The sequence below is a fragment of the Corticium candelabrum genome, chromosome 8, assembly GCF_963422355.1.
Source record: "Corticium candelabrum chromosome 8, ooCorCand1.1, whole genome shotgun sequence".
NCBI lineage: Eukaryota > Metazoa > Porifera > Homoscleromorpha > Homosclerophorida > Plakinidae > Corticium > Corticium candelabrum.
In genome coordinates this window covers 1662501-1680000 of record NC_085092.1, presented here as the reverse complement: position 1 = coordinate 1680000, position 17500 = coordinate 1662501, and the positions used below count along the sequence as shown (strand labels likewise).

General features: G+C 42.5%; 3 protein-coding genes across 3 annotated transcripts; all 3 read left to right on the top strand.

Moving 5' to 3' along the window:
* Nucleotides 1-264: 264 nt before the first annotated feature.
* LOC134183664 (uncharacterized) lies at nt 265-3133 on the top strand. Its single transcript, XM_062651252.1, has 5 exons — nt 265-294; nt 521-1353; nt 2017-2704; nt 2880-3038; nt 3110-3133. The coding sequence occupies exons 1-5, from the start codon at nt 265-267 to the stop codon at nt 3131-3133; spliced, it is 1734 nt and encodes a 577-aa protein (XP_062507236.1).
* LOC134183722 (uncharacterized) lies at nt 3087-4065 on the top strand. The gene is made up of 2 exons (XM_062651318.1): nt 3087-3381; nt 3433-4065. The coding sequence occupies exons 1-2, from the start codon at nt 3141-3143 to the stop codon at nt 4008-4010; spliced, it is 819 nt and encodes a 272-aa protein (XP_062507302.1). The 5' UTR covers nt 3087-3140; the 3' UTR covers nt 4011-4065.
* A 2000-nt stretch (nt 4066-6065) lies between these two features.
* On the top strand, nt 6066-8318 carry LOC134183663 (uncharacterized). Its single transcript, XM_062651251.1, has 2 exons — nt 6066-6245; nt 7644-8318. Exons 1-2 carry the CDS (start codon nt 6066-6068, stop codon nt 8316-8318), a joined length of 855 nt encoding a protein of 284 aa, XP_062507235.1.
* Nucleotides 8319-17500: the final 9182 nt, after the last annotated feature.

Genomic DNA, 17500 nt, shown 5'->3' with positions numbered 1-17500 from the left:
TGTTCTGTGAGTAGTAGCAAATACGCAGTTACTCAGATAACCAGCTTGTTGGGCTAGTGCATCCTAGCCTCACACCATCCCCAGCTTGCCAAGGCTGAAGTTAGCATGTATTTCCTACCCCTGGCCAGGAAACTACCAGAAATACAAGGTCCCAAGGGTACCCTCTTGGAGGGTTTACACACATGCACACACACACCACCGCCTTAGATATTCTAGTTTGTCTGTTATTGAGAGAAAGCATTGAAAAGCACTTTCCATTATGGTATGGGTGTTTGGAGCACACAGGTCATTCAGGTAAACACTTAAAACATCCAACCAACAAGGGCATGTGAAGAGACAACAGAGCAACAACACATCGTCTTGTACTTGTATTTCGGTGCATGAACTACCAAAACCATGACCATACACCCACAAGTCCTCATTCAGAGAGTTTAACAGACAATTAATGACTTAGTATAGAATTTTTATGTTTTTATACACACTAAATCAGCAATATAATTACTACGTTGTCTTTTGTCAGGATATCAATTTTGAAACAATTGCTTATATTGGCATCCAACTCATTACCCCTGTCATTATCTTTACTCGATGGATGATGCCACGAGTTGATCTTACAAACAAAGAGCTCTCACAACTGCTGATGACTGGAGTTGCCATGTCCTTTGATATTGTAGAGCTACAAGACAACATACAGAATGACGATCTTCGTAATGATAAAACGCTTGCATATCTCATCTTGGTTTTCACATCTCTTAGTCTGCTACAGCTCTTGCAGCTATCTGAGGCTTTGGCCAAACGTGCTGTCTCGTCTGCACGATGGGAAATGTTTTGGACAGTCTACAGCATTGTGTGTCAGGAGATCCCTTTTTTGATCATTCGTATCTACATTCTTACAGTTTCTGGATTCGCAATTGTCCAATTAATCTTCCCTCTCAAGAATGCCTATAGTATCGTGTTTGGTGTCTATCACATCTTTGCAATCTTGAAGACAACGAAGAGGAAGAAAAGGAATGAACAGCGCAGATCAAGTGCTGCTGTGTCTGAAACATCAGATGACCAGTCTGCATCTTTCATTAATAAGATAACGAATACCATGTCATCAGCTGCACAGTCTGTGTTTGAGGAGAAATCTTTGTATTTGTCATGGAGCAAAATTTTCTTCAGTTTTATTCTTCCAATTCTCTTTCTGCTAGTTCATTTGATGGTTTTGACGTGGCGAGTAACTCTTGTTAATGACAACTATTTGTTCTGGCTGCTTGGTTTGTGTGTGTTTCCATTTGCTGCTATCACCATTCCAAGGATCATTCAATACAGACGAGGAATCGCTAAAGAGAAGATGAAAGCCAATGTATGGTATGTCAAGAATGCTAACTTGCCATAAATGTTACGCGTTACTTTAAGCATGCAACTATATTTGATAACTTGTAAGTGCCTAGGAAATAAGATGCGAACATAGCTAGTTCCCTGTAGTTGTTCTGCACTGTACGGTGAAGAATCTGACATTGGTTGACTCTTTAAATTTTCTTTGCACCATTTCAGTGATAGTCAAACAGATTTAACCTTCATTTCATGAGTTGTTCATTCTTCAGTGATGTGTACAACAAAATTCAAGAGAATTCTGTTGCCTCCTGTCAAGTATTGAGAAGAACAAACTTTACATTGATTGCCTGGCAAACACCAAATTAGCTCATATTCCGCCTATGAAATAGTGATTGGCTAGTCCTACCCCGCCCTATGGACGGTAGCAATTTAACTTTATGCATTTACACTTATTAGGGTTAGCAAACGTCATTCTTCCCCCTTTTGGGCGGTAGCAAACAACTGAGCTAAGCAGGTATGTCCTTAATAATATAATGTATAGCAATTTTAATATTGAACCATAGAATTGTCTTGTCACTAGTATTGATTTCTAAGACAAAGTTACCCCTTTGTTATCTTTAGATAGTGTGGGTTTGGATTTATTCATGTTAGTGAGTATCTGTAATGTATTATCTTACAACTTTCTAATTGTTACAGGTACCAACCATTGCTTATCTACCTAGTTGTGGCAATAACTTGTTTCTGGCTCATCATTTTACCTCTTGTTGATGACAAGAAATTCCTTTCCAATGACTTGGTATTTTCAACAGACAGCCTTACAGTCGAATGTAACTTATCAAAGGTTGAAACAGACACCGATGGAAGGAAGCTACTGAGCACAGTAGCAACGGTTTTGCCATCACCAACTGCTGCACAGTTAAAGCAGCATTCTACAACTAATTCTTATTCTGCGCAGAGTAGTGGTATTGCAATTGATGCCATGTCTTTACATGAAACTGTACTCTCAATGGGAACCAGTAAAGAACAAGCAGATTTTACTCAACATGCAATGATGAGTTCCACTCCAGCTGAAATAGTCAGTTCTTTGCATCCAGTTACTTCTTTTCCCGTTCCAACGCCACCAGTAAAAGTACCACGAGGAAAGCGTGCAGAAAATGCTTCACAAGCCAACATAACAGCCATTTCTGCCAATCAGACAGACGTCTCTACTTACACGACAGCTATTCCTACCTACACAACAACCATTTCTATCTACAAGACAGCTATTCCTACGTACACAACAATTTCTAATGACACAACAGCCACTCTTAAAAACAAGACAGTCACGTCTGCTAAGCTTGAGGGTCCAGTCAACTGTGAGACAGATACATCAGATCCAGAACTGGTATATGCCAGCTTACTTGCATCCCCATTTGCATGCAGTACTGTTGCTAACCACGACATTAACTAGTGAAATAACTCAAGTTGCACAATTTTTTACTGTAATCAGACACATGCAGTCACATAAACATACTGTACACTGCATCTTCAACTCTATTCATATTATGTGTTGTGTACAGTTGGATAAAGAGTCATATGCACTGCTGCAACTTGTGCTTCCACTTACAATACTTGGTCGATGGTGGATGCCCAAAGAGGGTCTGACTTCCAAAGCATTTTCTGGTCTGTTGCAAGTGGCTCTTGCTATGGCATTTGACATTGCAGAATTCACTCATTTGGTAGTTGATGAACCTGAATTGCACAAAGATCGAACTCTTCTTATTGTGGTGCTGACATTTACATCAACTAGCGTCTTCCTTTTGGTTCAGATTGATGTTGGCATGGCATCGGATAATACAGTGAATGAAATTGCGTGGACAACATTGACTATTCTTTTCTTGGATGGTCCGTTCTTTGCTCTTCGAGTCTACATTGCATCGGAGTACAGCACACAGGACTTACAGCTAGTATTTCTTCTCAAGAATTTGTTTGGAATTATATTTGGCGGCTACAGAGTTATTTCACTTTGTGGTGGTGAAGACAAAGAGTCCAATAAAAATGAAGATGAGATGATAGGGAAAAGTAAGAATGTTGCTGTTTCTGAATCTCATTTACATATTGTCCATCTGCCAGATGACTACGTCGCTGAGATGTACGTTAACAGAGGAGCAACAAACACAAACAGTGGTGGTAAAGAAAATACAGAAAATGATCTCAATGATAACGGCAGTGTATCTAATAGTCAAATATCACATGATGGAGCAGTTGTTATTCCCAATGTAGCAGCTAGTTCACAAGTATATGATGGCTCAAGGGTAACCTCTGATGAAGCAGCTTCATTACATGATGATGGAGGGCTACTTATTTCTAGCAAAGCCGCTATGTCAACTGGCAACCAAACAAGTAGATTTACTCATTCTGACATCCAAAAAGATCAGCAAGAAGTCACCAACAATGAAGATGCTCATGGTAAGCAAAATGGAGACAACAGTGATGTCAGAGAGACTGAAGATCAAGATGAAAATGCCAAGAGCGGAAGTGCACAAGACAAGAAAGCTACAGCTGATAATGACAGAGAGACAAGTAGTTTGTCTGCTATACAGGTAAAGCATCATAAGGTATCTGACAGCGAAGACAAAGACGTCAAAAAAACAGATACTGATAACACTGAAATTGTAAATCTACAAGAAGCAGCTACCATAGGACACTAAACAGGAAATGCAAACACAGTGTACTATCAAAATGATTGTAGCCAAAGTTGCATTCTACAATTTCTAGACTAATATTTTATGTGCATTAGTATTATTAATTAAGTAAATTTTGCATATACACTTGTGTTGCATGTACTTGAGATTGCAGCCTAACAGTGTCCTTCCCTCTTGTTACACTTGATTCACATAGTGCACTTTTGAAGTCACTACAACTAAAATTTTTAGTACAAAGGTAGTAGCTCTTACAAAACAGTGACAACTAGCATAAGTGGTACAAGATCAGCTATTTAAATTAATCTTGTGGTGGATCAGTAAAAATGACTGAGGTTTTATGCGTCTTGTGGCACCTTGAATGTATACCTCAAACAAACTCAAATGTGTGTTGTTTTGCAATAAAGTAGTCTATGTGCATAAGATTATATTGTCATCAACAGACATGTGTAAGGTGTGTGTTCCTATTGTGCAAAAGCATCTACAGTAGCTTTGTGTGGCAGAAAGCCGACTTGCAATAAAACAAACCTTGGTTTTCTACATTTCCCCAAAGCCTAGTTTCCGAAATGAGATTGCATACCAATTACCCCTTCATCAAGAGCTGTTTTTCTTTGCTGAAGGTTATCAAATTGGTTAAAAAGCATTTGTTACACAAGCAATTACTGTGACTGTCAATTTTCTACCAGGATTGTAGACAGTGTCACTAACTGTGTGTCACAGAGTACTGTACCTATTAGAGCGTACCTTATGTTCAGAGAGGGTATCAGACAACAACTCACTACAAAAAGACTGTACTCTTTGCTATTACTTAAATAATTACTTAACTTAATCAAATGTACCATATCCTGATTTAAGAGCCATGGAGGTTATTCATTTCAGTTGTACCCCGCAGCAGCGTGTTTGGAAGGGGCGTTGAAGAGCGGCGCTTATACGAGGAAATGCGTCGGACACGCCTTTTTTGGTCTTAGGCCCAGTTCACAGTACACGCTGGGACAGCGTCCTGCGAGCGTCCTGGACGCTCACATGAGCGTCAGTGAAGACGCTTGATTAGAACTTTTCTCTATTCCAGCGTTGTGGACGCTCGCCTAGCGTCCTGCGAACGCTCTCTCATCGTCAGCGTTCAGGACGCTCGAACGAAGCTCGTGCCAGCGTACTGTGAAACGGGCTTTACGCGCACGTGACTTCTACCCTCCAGGGGAGTTGCCGTTTGGTTTTCTATAACGAAGAAAATGAAGCCGTCTGTAAGAGAAACGGAGAAAACTAACTCTCTGATAGCTGGCATGAGTCTTGCGGGAAAGCATTTTTTCAATTTGTCTGCAAAACTTTCCATTCTTTTTGCTGCATTTCTTCTCACTCTGCACACAGTGTTGTTAATGTGGGGATCGGTATTACTGTGGAGCATCCACTGGAATTGGCCATGGGCAATGGGTCTACTGGTTGCCGTCATGGTTGTGATGCTTGTGGCAAGGATGTGCAGCCCCGCAAAATCAGCTGGATGGTGGTATGCATTATAGAACCTTCTTGTCATGTAGTAGTCCAGGGTTCTAGCTATAGGGTTGCAGCCCAACGGTCACAGGGCCTCATGGAAGCCACAGTATTGTTTTTGGCCATGCTCCTTTGACGCTTGTGCGGATTTTGCAGCAATTTGCTTTTCTCTCCAATAATTTCTGATCGAGGGCTTATAAAGATTCTTGTTTACCACTTAGAGACCTCACTCTCAACGTAAGTTCAATATTGCAAGAATCACCTAAAGCAGCACTATACTGATTGTCAGTCATGCATTCCCTGTTTTCCTTATTATCAATACTGAATGTACATAAGTACATGACGGTTGGACAGCGTTCAACCTTCAAAACACCTAACTACCCAATCGTCAATTGAAGGTAGAAACGGATTTAGCTAGAACCCTGGGTTCTGGCACTTGCAAACTTGGTCTTCTTTCTCTTAATTGTGGTGAATGATCTTAGTTATTACCTATATGTTTGCCTTCATTTTGTCAGGTATCATCCAATGGTTATTTACATGGTAGTAGCTTTGACTGCGTTCTAGTAGATTCTGGTTGGAATGTACATCGACCCTCCCGAGACAAAGTCTGAAGAGACATTTCCCAACGTTACTGCCAACATAAGCAATGAAGAACTGAACAAGCGACTGCTGGAGATTCGAAATAAAAATGCAAAGGAATCTCTAGCATCAATTCAAGACTCTGTTGGCAATATTGGAATCGGCATCAACATCACCTTAGTAAGATCTTTTACCGTATTACTCGCCTAGAAAGGCAGGGGCCCTTATTAGAACATTTGCACTATATGTGCCTTTTTACAGTGTGGTTAGAGAATAGGCTAGAAACCATGGAATTCCCAGGAGGATTGCAAATGCAAGAAGACATCACTGATAGCCATATTTCGGATTCTGATTTGGTTGCTTTATCCACGAATAATTTTTCAGTGACAACTGCTCTGTGCATTAGTTAGAAGTGCCGTAAGCTAGCTTTCATCAGAACTGTATATATAGCTATCAATGATGTTTCCATTGTCTGTGATCCCCCAGGGAATTCCATGGCTTCTACCCTATTCTTTAACTATAACCACTCTGTACAAAGGCACATAGTACCAAATGTTCTAACAAGAGCCTCTGCCCTTCAAGTCGAGGTAATACAGTATGTCAAATGTATTTCTACAACAGACAGACAGAATAATTTTGCAAGAGACAACGCAAATCACCTTTTAATAGTACAGGTGTTAGTTTGCTGTAGTTTCAGTAGCTTAGTTCCAGTGTCACAGGGAATTTGCGGCAGTACTGGGAATTCCATACCCCGCCTATGACATAGGTACCCTATAGTGTACAGTGTACTTTTTAGGAAATCTTTCATAACTGACGCATAAAATTTTCCAGATAATTAGGCATACGCTGACGCTTTTATACAATTAAATTGGTTCTGCAGGTGATGGTCTTCAGAGAACAGAGCAACTTAGCTAACAAGACAGAGTTTGAAACTATAGGCATGGTGACTCTCTAGCCCCGCTAACCCTAACCCTAACCCCTAGCTCTAACCCTAACCCTAACTTTAATCCCTCTAACGTTAACCCTAACCCTAACCCTAACCCAAGAATTTTACAAAATTTACATTGTAAGACAAGATTATCTAGCAAAATCGTATAGAGTATCTCTAGCAGAATCATAAAGACTTCCAATCATATTCATTAAACTTATACAGCGACGTAGCAATGTACAACAGTACAACAGTGCTCAGCACAAACAGCAAACAGATGAACTAAAACATCAATACTAGACACGCACACATGCACACGCAAACATCGCACAAACACTCACTTACAAAATCTCACGTATGCTTTTGATTTTGATAATGTTCATTTAAACAGTATTTATTACAGCAAGACATTCAGGTTAAAACAAAGACATTTATGAACAAACAACTATCTAAACTAACTATAAAACAAGTGAAGACACAGTCTCTTAATTATAACAATAGCAACACATCATGTTACCGATTTTCAGCTTTGTGCATAAACTACCAGACAAAAACTACAAATCCACAAGTTTAACAGGCAGTAACTGCAAATTTCTGTTGTTATGCACTGAGTAAAAGAGAAAATAATATTATTATGTTATATTTGTCAGGATATCAATTTTGAAACAATTGCTTATGTTGGCGTCCAACTCATTACTCCTATCATTATCTTCACTCGATGGATGATGCCAAGAATTGACCTTACAAACAAAGAACTCTCAGAACTGTTAATGACTGGAGTCGCCATGTCCTTTGATATTGTAGAGTTACAAGACAACATACAGAATGAAGATCTTCATAAGAATAAAACTCTTGCACATCTCATCCTGGTTTTCACATCTCTTAGTCTACTACAGCTCTTGCAGCTATCCGAGGCTCTTGCCAAACGTGCCGTCTCATCTGCAAAATGGGAAATGTTTTGGACAGTCTACAGCATTGTGTGTCAAGAGATTCCTTTCTTGGTCATCCGTATCTACATTCTTAGTGTATCTGGATTTGAAGTTATCCAACTAATCTTCCCTCTCAAGAATGGATATAGCATAGTGTTTTGTATCTATCACATCTTTGCAATCTTGAAGACAAAGAAGAGAAAGGCAAACGAAAAGTACAAACCAAGTACCTCGATTTTGGAAACAACAGATGGCAAGCCTTCATCTTTCATTTTCAAGATAACGGATATCATATCATCAGTTGCACAGTTGCACAGTCTACGTTTGAGAAGAAATCTTTGCATTTGTCATGGAGCAAAATTTTCTTCAGCTTTATTCTCCCAATCCTCTTCTTAATAGCTCATTTGATTGTTTTGGCATGACAAGTGACAGTTGTTAATGACAACCTCTTGTTCTGGCTGCTTGGTTTGTGTGTGTTACCTTTGCTGCTATCACTATTCCAAGGATAGTTCAATACCGACGGGGCATCAGTAAAGAAAAAATGAAAGTCAACGTATGGTAATCGAATTATTAAGATTGTTACCTTGCGGTACTTGTCATATATTATGTACTGCATGTTTAACAACTTGCCTCAGATATAAGTGTCTAGAAAATACGGTGAAAAGTTGATCAGTTCCTTGTAGTTCACTGTAAGAAAAGAAATTTGCGCTAATTTCAGTGATAGTTAAAACACCTTACAGACTTTCAATTCATGATTTGTTCATTTTCCAGTATTAAATGTGTTCAGCAAAATTGAATAGAACTTTCGTCTCCAACAAAGTTTTGAGAAGTGAATCAAAGTACTTTTAATTGCCAGCCAAACACTAAATTAGAATATTCTGAAACTGCTACCCATCCAATGAGAGTTGACCCTTCATACATTAATCTAAATCATACTAATTCCAAGCACTCTACACACCACAGCATTGATAGTGTATGCATCTGATGAAATTTGCTATGAGTCATAACCATCCAGTCTATGTAACTTGTTTCTCACCAATCTATAAAATACTTCCAATCCCTCATTTGAACTTGCTGTTGTATTACTAATGTTTCTATATCTATTGACCAGTATACTTCTGGTTTGTGATGATAACTGATAGAAGCAAGAATGAAAGGTAGACACAAACAAATTAAGCTAGTGATACCCTTCGGTTAGACACAGCCAGATCAACAATAAGAGGAAACAACAGACCCATTTCATTATATTGCTGTCACCACATGGGATTGAACCCAGACGTACCAGTCTGAGGTGCTTGCTTGAGACACCATCACACAGAATGGTCCCACTTCTATGCAGGCTCTGCAAGTTATTGTTCCTAGCCAGACTCCCTTGCAACTGTGCAGTAAACCAATGGACCATGCGTCAAATCAAATGAGAGAACCTCCTATTATCACACTCCTGTACCATTTGCATGAATAGATCAGAGCTGCTACAAAGGATCAGTTTAGCCCCACACTAGAAGACTGATATGTTGACTCGATATGTTGTACCCTCAAACCCCCGTGTAAAGCCGTTTAATATCTGCAGCAGGATGGTGGACACTGTGCAGAAAGAAGTTTCCTGATCCGCCGATCACCCTGCGCTGGTCCATGGTCCTCCAATGAATGACACCAAATGCGTAAGTGAGAACTGGCAGTGCAAACCCGTTGATGGTCAGAATCTTGTTCCAACTGTACAATTCGGTCCCAGAGAACCATCTTCACTCCACGAAAGTACTCACAACAGAGCTCCTCCCACATAGTGTTGTACTGGATACCATTACTCCTATCAACACCCAAATACTTGTAGAATTGACCCGGTTCCAGACAGTTGAGATGGTGTTGGTTTTTGCACTGTCATGCCAGGATTGTGTCCAGAGAACTTGCCGTTGACAAAGTATGCAACAGCACACTAGTCCACACCAAACTTCATCTGCATGTCATCAGAGAAAATACAAATCATGTGCAACAACCCTTTCGGCTGATCACGATTTCTGCCATACAGCTTCCGATCATCCATGTAAAGCAGATGACTGATAAGCTGACGTTTGACTTCTCACCACGCCCAGTGCTCATCCCCAAGCCGTAACCAGTTTTGCACAACTCCACGCTGAGAGGATTAAGAGTCATACAAAAGAGAAGAGCAGATAGTGGATCGCCTTGGAAAATACCTCGCTTGTTCTGCATGAGCCTCGTCTTGATGGTACCGTTCCCCTAGAAAAGCACCATCAATGTCTTCCAACTCTTCAACACACGTGACAGAAACCTGCACAAAACTGGACTACTCTCATGCAGCTGAAGACATCGAAGCAATCAGCTGTGTGGCATCGCTGTAATAGGCTTTTTGGTAGTCCACCCAAGCCATGCTCAAGCTCCTGTGCATGCTGTTACAGTCCTTGGTATTCAGTTTGGTAATCACTAGCTGATCCTTTGCACCAAAGGAACCCTTCTGCTCCAATGCCATGAGGTTTCCACAAACCAAATGTCGTGCAATCGGCTGTTTGACGACTGAAGTGAGGGTATTGTAGAACACAGATACACATGCGATAGACCGCGCCGGTAATGTTTAGTCTGGTCAGTCTTGTCATTCTTAAGTATCAGGGCGGTTGTTCCATGAGATAACCAGTCGGGCACAGAGTCCAGGTCTTGAAACAGGAGGGTTCTAGTTACAAGTCAAGTCACCGTGAAAACACGTGAGGCGTTTGACCCAGAAACCGTAAACCTGATCTGGTCCAGGAGACTTTCAGTTGTCCATCCTCTTGAGCCACAATGTGACCTCATCACCCGAGATAGGTGGCCAGCCACTGCTGCTCAGCTGTTTGGTACGTCACCATCGGTTTGACGCCTCAGCCAGAAAGCAGACTCATTATGACGCACTTCAGTTTATAGGATATCACCCCAATACTGCTCAATCTCATACTCGAATGGTGGGGAAGTGATCTGAATAGCCTGCTTACTCAATTCCCTGTAAAACCGCCACGCATCCTATTGAAACAAAAACCATTCTGGTAAAGTCTCTTACGATTCTTCTTCCGCCTCCTAGCTTTATTATTATGTTGTGCTCAACCAGATCAGTCTGTTTCGTAAGGTCTCTTGTAAGCACCAAAAGCAGAGGTACTGTAGTCTCACGTAGCCAGACCTTAAACCGCCCTCATTCCGACAGAATGAGGGGCAAGAATGGCTACGCAAGACTACCTCAGAGGTGCTTAGACCATCATGGATGTCTAGATAGTAGACATGACTTTACAATCCGACTGGCACTGTTTTCTGTAAGTGCTGCAGATTGACCTGAAATGATGTCCAGCCACCGTGCAATACACTGCCACATGTGGCCTACCTCCACCAGCATATCGCTGTACTTTGTCAACTTCTCAGCCTGCTTCCTGGCAATGCTGCCATCAGCAGAACAGCTGATATCAATAAGAAAAGTGTTCGTCTTCTTATTTCTGAAGCAAATGTCAGGACCAGTGGCAACAATTAGCAGTACGTAGGGATGGCTGTATCCCACATCATAGTGATGTCATCTGTCTCCACAAGCCTATCAGGATGATGACGGTACCATCTGCTCGCAACAATTATTATTATTATTATTATTATTATTATTGTTGTTGTTGTTGTTGTTATGTCATCATTGCCCTCTAAGTAGGGTAAGTGGGGTTTTCACCCTCAACTGAGCGCCCACCAACCAGGTAGGTAAATCACAGAGAGGTATACATTCCCGTGTAATCCACATGGCACTAGTAACTGGTATATCAATTATTGATTGTGTGCGCTATGGAGATATCGTCAGCTCTGAACAACATGCCCAGAAGATACCAATGACCACCATGAAAGCACTGATCCTCATTGCCCACTCCAGATCACAGAAACTCCCTTCGGCAGAAACAAGTCTACTCTCATAGACATGCCAAATAGACAACGAGAAAGAACCAACAAACTCATTTCACTATATGCTGTTATTATTATGTGTTGTGCTCAACCAGATCAGTCTGGTTCGTAAGGTCTCTCGTAAGCACTGGAAGCAAACCCTGCCTCAGAGGTGCTTAGACTATCATTGCTGTCTAGACAGAAGACATGACTTTACGCAGAATCCGACTGGATCCAAGAGCCACTGTTTCTGTAAGTGGTGCAGGTTGTGATGACCTGGAATAATGTCTAACCACCGTGAAATACCTGCGTACACTGTGCCCAACGCTCCCAACACCGCTGGAACAAATTCTGTATGTCGTTGGGCAAGTGGGGCCTTTACCCCATCTGGGCACACACCAACCCGGCAGGTGAACTCAGTAGGGTACATGTTTCTGTGTAGTCCGTACCCCAATCAATGACTAGCCAATTTGATATAGATTGCAGGCATTACAGTGACCGCAAACTCAAACAGCATGCCTAGTGGATATCAATGACCTCATGAAAGCACTGATGGTCATCGTCAATGGACTGTTCGGCAGATGACAGAAACTCCTCATGACTGAAACAAGTCATAGTCTCATGGACAAAGCTAGAGAAACATGAGAAAGAAGACAGACAAGTTTACTAATTTCCTTTTGTCACTGGGGTTTGAACCCCCAAACCATGGAGTGGTAGCCATTGTTGCTAGCCACTAAGCCACGGCGGTGACTTTATTATGTGTCGTGTTCAACCAGATCAGTCTGGTTCGTGGTCTCTTGTAAGCACCGGAGGCAAACCCTTCCTCAGAGGTCATTAGACCATCATGCCTGTCTAAACAGAAGACATGACTTAAAGCAGGATCCAACTGCATCCAAGAAGCACTGCTTTCTGTAAGTGCTGCAAGTTGTGATGACCTGGAATAATGTCGGACAGTCCAGTCACCGTGCAACACCTGCGTGCACTGTGCCCAACGCTCCCAACACCACTGGAATAACCAGTGTCCAACACTGCCACATGTGGCTTACATCACCCATAAGTCAATGTATTTCGTCAACTTTCAGCCTGTTTCCTGGCGATGTTGCCATCAGTAGGACAGCTGATATCAATAAGAAGACAAGTGTTTGTCTTCTTATTTCTGAACTAGATGTCAAGACAGCGGCGTAGGAATCTGGATTTAGATGAAGGGCACACATTTTGCCTACGAGGCGTGGCTACGCAAACAAGACTAAACGCGTAATTTTATTATTCATACATATGCATGCTACACAGCAAAAAACAATAAACCAACATTAACACTACAGTGTTAGTTCAGTATCAGTTTCTATGTCTGTCATCCCTAAATATCAGCAGATCACTCAACAAGTTGAATACATCTTGGCCAAATCCAAACTTAGCCAAAATAGTGGAGGGCACGTGTCAATCGATCCCTCCAGCCCCCTGCTACCTACACCTATGTAGGACGATGTGCACCCATCTTCCTAGCAGTAGGGATGACTGTGTCCCACATCATGATTATTATTGTTGTGCAGTTATGCCCCTCCATGATGGGCAGGTGGGTCTTTACCCCATCTGGGCACCCAGCAACCCGGCAGGGGAGACCAGCAGGGTACATGTTTCTGTGTAGTCCAAACAGCAATCAATGACTAGCCAATTCAATATAGGTTGCAGGCATTATGGTGACAACAAACTCAAAACAGCATGTCTAGTGGACATCAACAGGAAAGTGCTAAACGTCATCATCAATGGACTGTTCGCCAGAGCACAGAAACTCCCCAATGACTGAAACGAGTCATAGTTTCATGGACAAAGCTAGAGAAACATGAGAAAGAAACACAAAAAAGTTTCATAATTCATTGTTGTCATTGGGGTTTAAACCACAAACCACGGAGTGGTTATTATTATTATGAGTGTCGTTATGCCCCTCCATAATGGGCAAGTGGGGTCTTATTTATTATGTCGCGCTCAACCAGATCAGTCTGGTTTGTAAAGTCTATTACAAGTACCAGAAGCAAACCCTGCTTCAGAAGTACTTAGACCATCACGGCTGTCTAGAAAGAAGACATGACTTTACGAAGGATCCGAGTAGATCCCAGAAGCACTGTTTTCTGTAAGTGCTGCAGGTTGTGATGACCTGGAATAATGTCCAGCCACCGTGCAATACCTGCGTGCACTGTGTCCAAAGCTCCCAAGACCACCGGAACCACCAGTGTTTGACAATTTCACATGCGGCTTATCTCCACTCGCAAGTCGCTGTACTTCGCCAACTTCTCAGTATGTTTCTTGCCAATGTTGCCATCAGCAGGAGAGCTGATATCAATAAGAAGACAAGTGTTTGTCTTTCTATTTCTGAGACAGATGTCTGGACGATTGGCTTTGATCTTCCTGGCAGTGGGGATGGTGGTATCCCACATCATAGTAATGTCATCCGTCTCCACAAGCCTATCAGGATGATGCCCGTACCATCTGCTCTCCACTGGAACCCCAAAATGGCGACAAACATCCCAGTGAATGATGGAGGCCACCTGATTGTGTCAATCAGTGTAGTTCGTCGGTGTCAAAGCACAACAGCCTGCCACAATGTGGTCGACTGTTTCCAGGCCTACACTGCATATGCGGCAAGTAAGACTGACATCACGATGTAGAATCTTGCGCTCATAGTACCGAGTCCAAAGAGCTTGGTCTTGAGCAGCAACAACCAGTCCCTCAGTTGCAGCAGGAAGATTTGCTGCCTTTAGCCATCCGCAGGTCTCTTTCATGTCCACAGGCGGTTGCTCAGTGAGACGGCGATACTGCCCGTGCATAGGCTTCCCGCTCCAGGACCGCACACGAAGAGAACTACAACACGTACGGTAATGTCTCGCATCCGATTCAGGCGCTTGCTCGAAGCCACCTTCAACCAAGATGGATGCATTCCTGTGTAAGTTCTGCGAATTGTCGTCAGAAGCAAGACTCCTCCGCAGCTGTGCAGTAAAGCAACAAGCCATGCGCTTGATCGAGTGTGAAGATTTTCCAGAGTCACACTCCCGTATCATCTGCAGGAAAGGATTAGAACTGTCAGCAAGGTAACAGTTCAGCCTCACAATACAAGATTGATATGTCGACTCAATGTGTTGTAAACCCTACCCCCATCACTGCAAGGAGCGTACAGTTGGTCAACGTCTGCAGAAGGATGGTCACGACGGAGTCTCTCTCGCATCATGCTGTGCTGAATACCGTTACTTTCATCTACACCCAAGTACTTGTAGACTTGACCCGGTTCCAGACAGTTGCTGGTGTTCGTTTTTCCTACCGTCACTCCAGAGTTGTGTCCAGAAAGCCTGCCGTTGACAGAGTGTGTAACAGCACATTTGTCCAGACCAAACTACATCTGGATGTCATCAGAGAAGGTACGAATCGTGTGCAACAACCCGTCCAACTGATCAGAGTTTCTGCCATACAGCTTCAGATCATCCATGTAAAGTAGATGACTGATGAGCTGACGTTTGGCAGTCTCACCATGCCCAGTGGTCATCCGGTAGCCGTAACCGGTTCTGTTCAGCTCCTTGCTCAGAGGATTGAGAGCCATACAGAAGAGAAGTGGAGAAAGTGAGTCACCTTGGAAAATACCCCTCCTGATCTGCATAAGCCTTCTCTTGATCGTACTGTTCCCGCAAGAAAGCACCATCGATGTCCTCCAACTCTTCATCACACGTGATAGGAACCCGCACAAGACTGGACTGATCTTATGCAGCTGAAGGCATTGGAGCAACCAACTGTGTGGCACGCTGTCATAGGCTTTCTGGTAGTCCACCCAAGCCATGCTCAAGTTCTTGTGCCTGGTCTTACAGTCTTCGGTAAGCAGCTTGTTGATCAACAGCTGATCCTTTGCACCAAAAGATCCCTGTCGACAACCCTTCTGCTCCGGAGCCATGAGGTTTCTCTGAACCAAATGCCCTGCAATCCTCTGCCTGATGACTGAGGTGAGGGTCTTATAGAAGACAGACAGACACGTGATAGGCAGGTAATTTTTGGCCTGGTCAGTCTTGTCATTCTTAGGAATCAGAGTGGTTATTCCTTGAGACAACCAGTCGGGTACAGAGTCTGGATTCTGAACCAGCAGGTTGTAGTTACGAGCCAGATCAGTGTGAAGACACGTGATACACTTGACCCAGAAACCATAAACCTTGTCTGGACCAGAAGACTTCCAGTTCCCCATCCTTTTGAGACACGATGTGACCTCATTGTCTGAGATAGGTAACCACTGCTGCTCATCTCTCCGGTGCGTCTCGCCATCGGTTTGACGTCTCAGCCAGAAGGCAGATTCATTGTGATGTACCTCAGTTTCTAGGATACATTATTATTGTCGCTATGCCCCTCCATAATGGGCAAGTGAGGTCTTTACCCCCATCTGGGTGCCCACCAACCCGGCAGGTTAGCCCAGCAGGGTACATGTTTCTGTGTAGTCCACACGGCGATCAATGACTAGCCAATTCGATATAGATTGCAGGCATTACGGTGACCGCAAACATCGGGACAGCACGCCTAGTGGATATAAAGGACTACCAGGAAAGCACTGAACGTCATTGTAATAACCACCTAGGCACAGAAAAAGCTACCAAATCCATGGCAAAGCTAATCTAAAAAGTAAGGAAGCCAAAAAATGTGCTGACAAGGTGACAAAGCCTGACAATATAGTCACCACCACCATTAGTTATCACCAAGCATAAAAACTACTGTACTGATAACAAGGCAACTGGATATCAACTTCCTAACTACAAACCCATGCAACTTACTAGACTTGTTTGGGGACAATTATCTGATGAAGAATTCAAGTTCAAAAGAGATAGAGCATATTGAGATTGTACACTGTCCTTAATATTTGTTCATGGTTCCCTCCACTTGTCCAGTCAAATAATTTGTGTCAAAACTAGCTAGACTATTTCAAGCCTTTGCAGATGCCTCTTCATTAGAAGGTGTTGCCCTGACTGCAGCAATAGTTTTGCCTCACCTTTTGCAGAAGCTCTTATGACACTGTAAATACAAAGTCCTCAAATCACCACAGCTTTGTTTGCCTGTAGATTAAGTCGACTAAATAAACAACCTGGTGTCAGACCAATAGGCATATGTAAAACAGTACGACGTATAGTTGAAAAGACATGCAGTTCATCAGTTATTGAAAATGACATTAAATCTATAGCAGGAGCTATACTCAACTTTGTGCTGGCCAGAGGACTGGATTAGAAGCAGCTGTTCATGCTACACGATGATGCAGTGTATGCTGATCGCAAAACTGAAGCCATATACTTCTTAGCAATGCTTCAAATGTGTTCAATGCTCTAAACTTTACACAACCTCATCCTGTCTTGTCCTGAAATTTCCACCATCCATGTCAACGCATACCGTGATCCAACACCTTTGTTTCTGGAGGAGAAACACTATATGGTCAAGTGAGGGTACTACACATGATGACCCCTTGCTATGGCTATGTATGCTTTGCAATTGCCACTAATTTAACGAAGTCAAGTTGATAAAACATCTGAAATCTGGTAAGGTGATGCTGCTGCATGTGGAGGGTCACTATTGTAGAGCTACACCGACAACGGTATTTAACCAATATACTAATAACCGATATCCAAGAAGAAAAAAGGCTGATACCGATATCTAAGCAAAAAGGCTGATACCGATAACTG